Below are 6,169 nucleotides of genomic sequence, written 5' to 3' on the forward strand. Positions count from 1 at the left end.
CAGAGCAAAGCGCCCTTCCCACAGCCACCCTCCTCCAACCTCAGCCAGCCCACCCCACAGGCAGATGGAGTGGAAGAAACTGCTCACCTGGTTGTTCCGCACTCGGCTCTTTCACCTATGAAGAAACACAAATCTCCATCACCTCCACGTCCGTCACCACCAAAGGACCGCGACAAGACCCTCGCCCAGGCTCTCACACACTCGCCTCTCGCTCTGTAAGCCCCAAGGTCGTGGCTTCTGGCAAAAAGAAGCTGAACATGCCCGAGGGCCCCCTTGGGCTATACAAGCCACACAAGCCCCCACCACCTAAAGACATGTTAGAAATGCCAGACTCAGCCAGAAGAGAGGGCAAGAGTCTTCAATTCCCACTGACGTTAAAAGTGCATTTGCAATATGAAGCCCACCTTGTACATAAGCAGACGTTCTGCAGGTCCCCTGCACTAAGTGCTCTTGTACACCAGCTGGGGACTGAGTCACAGAATCACACACTAATGGGCTGGAAGGGACCTCAAGGATCATCTAGCCCAACCCTTTAAGGTAAAGAAATAGTCTGTATGAGACGGCCCAGCTCCCTGTCAGGCTGAGCTGTAGAACTGTCAAAAGTTGAGGAATTCGCCGCTTCCCGTGGAAGCTGGCTGAGCCCAGGCAGGCGAGGGGCAGTCTGGTGAGAGCCCTGCGATGCGAGACAAGAGCCCATCTCAGAGCACTCAGCCACACTCCCTGCTGGCTGTCAATACTCTCGTTCCCTTCATGTACTTTCAGTGCTTGGACTTCCTATAAACAGCAGCATATCAGCGCTGATAAGATCTGTTCATTTTTTTAAGTATTTGTCAACCCACTGAGAAAAACTAAACGAATTTCACATGCTGTTTGTGCCTTTCTCCCAAGGCCAGGAAAGCTGATTTATTCTTCCTTTTTCCAAGACACATAAAAGGAAGCATTTGGCTGCACATGCCTCCTTCCTGCTCTCCCTTGGCACCTGCGGAAAGCAAGCTTGCAGCCAATTCCTCACCGAAAAAGAAAATAATTCCACATGAGTGTTTTGCAAACCCAGACTTCTTCCTAACGAGAATCAGCTCACGCTGAAACGCAGCATTTGGTGTTTCTGGGCTAAATATTTGCTGAACGCCTACATAGCAGGATGATCCCACAGCCTGGGAGAAATTCAGAAAGTTTTCATGTGAAAGTCTTCTGTGGCTGCTTTTGCACAACGCTAGAGAATTAAAATGCCTGACTCTGCACTCCTCCTCCTAAGCATGGCATTAGTGGGGCTCTTGTGCGAGAGACCAGGAGGGTGATCAAATTAATCTTCCACAGATTTTTTTGTTTTTTACTCTGAGATGAGTCCAATTTTTGTAATGCTAAAGCATGGCCATGGATCGTTTGTGTATTTTAATTTACGTATATTCTCGCCTGTTGGAAAATCAGGACGCTAACTCAACTCCGTCTTCTTTACACTGGAAACAATGCCATTTTTAAAACACTTAGGAGAGCTAAAATCTTCTCCCAGGGTCACGGCTGCACATCCCTACCCCAGCGGTGGCGGATCACAGCGGAAGCCACGCACCCCTGCGTGTTACTGCCCACTCCGCCGTGTGACACCTGGCTGTGTGTATGTGTGTGCTCTGACCCGAACTTCTGAAATCATCTGGAGTAACAAAAGCGTGCTATGGAAAAGTTCATTTTAAAAACAAGGGTGATTTTGTAGCTCTGGCTTAGAGCAAGTCAAAAACGTGTGGCTGGAGGAGGGGGCAAGGGCCTATTAAACCAGCAAGGCTGCTGGCAAGTCTGTAACACAGAATTACAGCATCAAGCACAGGAAAAAGTGTGTGTTCAGGGTCATACTAAGAGGAGAAGAAGCAGGAGAGAAAGGAAAAAGCAGAGGGTTGGGTGTGAATCTCTTTGCTGTTGGAGAAGTAACCCAGCACGTGGGCACACAGCGAAGATTCACAGAGGTTTCTCTTCGTGCACTCCCAAAAGAGGAACATTCCAGGGAAATGATTCTGCAAGTCACTGGTTAAACCCAGGAGTAGCAGCCGAGCACAGAAGCCATCAGCCACCCAGGAAAACAGAGAGCAGGTAAGACTGAAAGGCGACGCCTGGTTTAAAATCCCCTCACGTGCCGGGAGGTTCCTCCCCAGACCTCAGCCCGCGGCTCACCTTCCCCAAGAGTCTGCTTCAGCAAGTCGTGTTTCGCCTGGAGCTTCGTGATGAGGTTACTGCCGTTCAAATACTCTTTAAATTTCTGGAATTGAATATAGAACAAACAAGGTGGGTTACAACTCTTGCCAAAACCAGTCTGTAATCAACGTAAGCTCTAGCCCGGGGGCTGCCGGAGGGGCTCGGCGAGGCTGACAGGCTCGAGCCAACTCGACACCAGGCGCCGCGGGGCCGAGCACGGTCTCATCACTTCTCGCTTCTCCAGCCACAGTCCTGATGATCTTATTAGCCTGGTCTCCCTGGTGCTGCACCTCCTGCCTGGGAACGCGAGGAGGTCCAAAGAAAAGAGTTCAAAGCGAGCTTTCTTTTGTCAGGCTTCTGGGAATGGCCTGGAAAATCAAAGAGGCTTTCCCTGCCCTGACAGCAGCTCTGCCTTTGTGCAGGCAAGTGATGCAGAGTGAGAACTCCCAGAGCAAGAGACTTTCCCAGGTCCGGGGCCACCAGATGCTGAAGGCACTAGGCGACGCTCACTGTGCAGCACAACCTCTCATTCCATCGTGAGACTGCTGGGCACCCGGTAACACTCAAGGGCAAGCAATTTTACAGATACGAGGAGTGAGGGAGACAGAGATGGAAAACGAAAGAGAACGGGAAAGATCACATCCTTGCAAAAAGCATTAAAAAAAATCCCACGCCTAAGTACAACTCAAAATGAAAACTGCCATTTGTTTTCCCCCTGAACTGGAATAATAATACTGTTAAGAGAAAGTAGCAGCTTTTCTACGCCTATGTAATATATCACAAGAGACTATTAACTTCAGCCTACTATCCATGCTTAAACGAGGGCTACTTCTGCTGACCCAGCGACTTATTACTTACAAGTGCTCTAACAGAGAAGCTCAGCTCTGCCTGGCAGTGCAGGGGAGGACCCAGCACAGCTGCCTCCAGCCAGCACGGGCCCAGCAGGGTCCAGCCAGGCTGCTGCAGCGCCTTCCAACGCCCGGCACGAGGTGCACATGACCGTTCAGTTCAGTTTTTAGCTGTGTAGGCCAGAGAAAGAGGCCTTGGCTGATGGGTCAAACCTGTGAAGACCTCCAGGAAGAGCCACTAAATGGTGACAAACTGTGAGGCAGGCTGGAGTCTGCTGCCCTGCTCTGAGCCTCTCCTACTGAGTTCTGCAAGTTTTGGGGCACACCTGGTTGCTCCAGTTCTTCCTTCAAAAAGAAGAATGAGGCAAACATGAGGAGGTCAGTTCCTGTGCATGACTCTGCCACCGAGAAACACATTCCAACCCCAAATCAGACAGGAGACAAATACTTAGAGAGACTGAATTGGTTCTCGCTCTTCACCCATGAGCACTTAAAATGGGACTCAACTGTAGCAATTAATGTTTTGTGCCCTGTACAAGATGAGACTCACCGTAAAATAGAACATTTCGGTTTCCTGCTGGTTGGCTCTCCTCTTGGCAATGTTTATTTTGCTCATGTAGGTCTCTGATGCAGCTGATTTGACTGACTCAGTGGAGCGGCTATGCTGGAAGGCATCTGAAACATCAAAATCTTCCACCGTCAGCATGTCCTGCAAAGTCTGCATTGTGGCATCCAGAGTTTTTCGCACCTATGAGAAAGAGAAGACAGCTTGGTTTTGAAGCAGACTGGGAAGGGGACACATCACGGCCCAAAACAACTGGCCAACAGGCAGCTCCTACGTAGTGCACTGGCTCTTACGCTGCCTGCGACCAGCATTGTCACTGGAAGAAGGACTCCACACCCAAGCACACCAGGAGAGCCCCTGTGTAAGGGCCAGAAGGCTCAGCAACGCTGCCTGTGAGGCCAGACGCGAGACACAGAGCGACTTCTTACCTCTTCGTTCTCTATCTTGAGGGTGGCTAGTCGCGACTGCAGCTGGTGGTACCGCATCAGCAACTCAGTCTGCACAGGCTGCTGGGCGCTGACCTGACACACCTGAGACAGGAGAGCATTCGCTGGGTCGAGCACTGACCAGATGTACACATTTAAATACCTAAATCATTCTCTCCGGCACCCATGAGCCCCTGGCAGCCTCCAGAGAGGCCGCGTCGCCCAGTTTCTAGCCAGCGGCGCCCTGGACCCAGGCCAGCACAAAGCATTTTCTACCCGGCGTTTGAAAGCTGCACTCTGAAGTGTTCCAATTACAGCAGGTAAATCAAAGCCCCGCTTTACAAATCTGCTGGGCAGTTCGGCTGAGAACCAAACCACAGGCTTCCTAATTGGGAGAGATACGGAGCAAGAGGCAGACTGTGAAGAGGAGCCCTAATGAGCCAAGTGTCTCGTTAAGAAAGGAAACACGAATGGCAGCATGTGAAGGCAGCACAGAGGGATGAGGAGTCAGAAATAACCTAACGGTGATGATTAAGAGGAGCAGGAAGCCGGCCCAGGCCCCTCTGCAGCCCCTCGGGTGAGCACGCTACCTCGTCCCCCATGTGAGGCTGGAACTCGAACTTCAGCGGAGGGCAGAAGACCTGGTTGCACATGTCCATGATGGTGTGCTTGTCACTCCGCGCATCCAGGTTGTCCACAGCGTTCTCGATGATGTCCAGGCCCTCGTGGCGGGAGGTTTCCAGGTTGTACTCGGCGGACAGGTACGTCCTGAAGGTCCGAGCGAGGCTGGCGTGGAATCCCAGATCACAGCACTGAGAAACACCGAGGAAGGGTCTGGTCACACAAACACTCCCACCCTCGTTCTGGAGGGTCGCATGTACATTAAAGGCCCAGAAAAGCACTGTATGACCCAAAGAAACGCAGCCCTGTCGTACCAGGGTGTACTGAACTGCATACTGCAATGCCATACGGACAGGTAAGAAGGAAAGAGGACTGAAGGAGAAGAGGTACCAGGGTACAAACAGGCAGACAGGGCAGTGACCCCCTATTGGACCCCACCACGGCACCTTTGTTTCACTGGGAAGGGCACAGGATTTTTTCAGATAGGACAGAGGAAAACAACAAAACATCCAAAAGCAGGGTTCTCTCTGGCTCCCTGCTCAGCCCCACCAACGGCAAAGCCTGCGCCCCACACAGGCCCCTGGGAAAGAAGGGGCCCGAGGACCCTTGTCACTGCTTGCCCCCAGCACTTTCCTTCTCACCTCCTGAGCCGCGAGTGCTTTTCACCAGAGAAACCACTTCCCAAAGTAAGCAAACACAGGCGACAGGTGGCACCGCAAAACCGTGCCCTGCAGAACGTGCAAACCCTTCTCCCTCACTCAGGACCTGCCTTCCTCTCTCGCCACGGAGCAGCTCCTCATGTATAACTGATCGTTCTCCTGCTCACCTTGGGGACAACGATAAAACTCATAGCTAATTGCTGCCAAAACACCGTACGTTAGACAAAAGCCTGTTTTTAAACTCTCTTCTCAATATAATTGAGTTTGGCATGTTAAGTATAGCAACAGCATGGGGATTTGCTGCTATGAACGGTTAATCACAACTGAGCAAAAAGCGACTCTTTGAAACCTTCTTTCCAGTCCCCGACACCGCACAAACCCTCGCAGGGCCCCACTCTGGCTGGACCTGCTGCCCCAGCAGTGGGGGCAAGGATGGGCACCAAACAAGTGCCCAAAATTTGAAGGTCAACAGCTGCTCTGTGGGGAAAGGCAAGATGGAGATGATGCTGGAAGCGGGGGGAGCGCGACACGTCAGGCTGAGCCGCGCTCACCGGGCTGTAAGGAAAGCACGCAAAAACACACGGGCTGCAGTCCAGAACTGAGGCACATCCATTTCTGGGATGTAAGAGAGGGCTGGAGTTCCTGAGAGAGGATGGAAGGTTGGATAATTATGCCATTATCCTAATGACATCCTCAGCGCACCCACCCTGTCCCCTGGCAGAGCACGGGTTTGGCACCAGCACGGGTTCGGCACCAGGGCCAGCCTGGCACCAGCGGTGGGCAGAGACGTACCCGCGGGGTTTGGGGACCTCTGCCCACCAGCACCGGCATCTGCAGAGACTTGCCCAGGCACAGGAGGGCTGCAGGGCA

The 6,169-nt window shown here is 52.2% G+C and overlaps 1 protein-coding gene across 1 annotated transcript in view; it reads right to left on the minus strand.

The window, feature by feature from the left end:
• SRGAP3 (SLIT-ROBO Rho GTPase activating protein 3) overlaps positions 1 to 4,987 on the minus strand; it is a gene marked incomplete at its 3' end in the record, with an annotated part of 21,062 nt that extends 16,075 nt beyond the window's left edge. The window contains exons 1-6 of the mRNA XM_009874636.1: positions 4,955 to 4,987; positions 4,610 to 4,831; positions 4,023 to 4,124; positions 3,580 to 3,777; positions 2,161 to 2,245; positions 88 to 115 (exon numbers count right to left, since the gene is read on the minus strand). Of these exons, the coding sequence (XP_009872938.1) occupies positions 88 to 115; positions 2,161 to 2,245; positions 3,580 to 3,777; positions 4,023 to 4,124; positions 4,610 to 4,831; positions 4,955 to 4,987 (668 nt within the window). The remainder of the gene's footprint in view (positions 1 to 87; positions 116 to 2,160; positions 2,246 to 3,579; positions 3,778 to 4,022; positions 4,125 to 4,609; positions 4,832 to 4,954) is intronic.
• Between the last annotated feature and the right edge of the window lie 1,182 nt (positions 4,988 to 6,169).

This window comes from Apaloderma vittatum, unplaced genomic scaffold (genome assembly GCF_000703405.1).
Source record: "Apaloderma vittatum isolate BGI_N311 unplaced genomic scaffold, ASM70340v1 scaffold3908, whole genome shotgun sequence".
NCBI lineage: Eukaryota > Metazoa > Chordata > Aves > Trogoniformes > Trogonidae > Apaloderma > Apaloderma vittatum.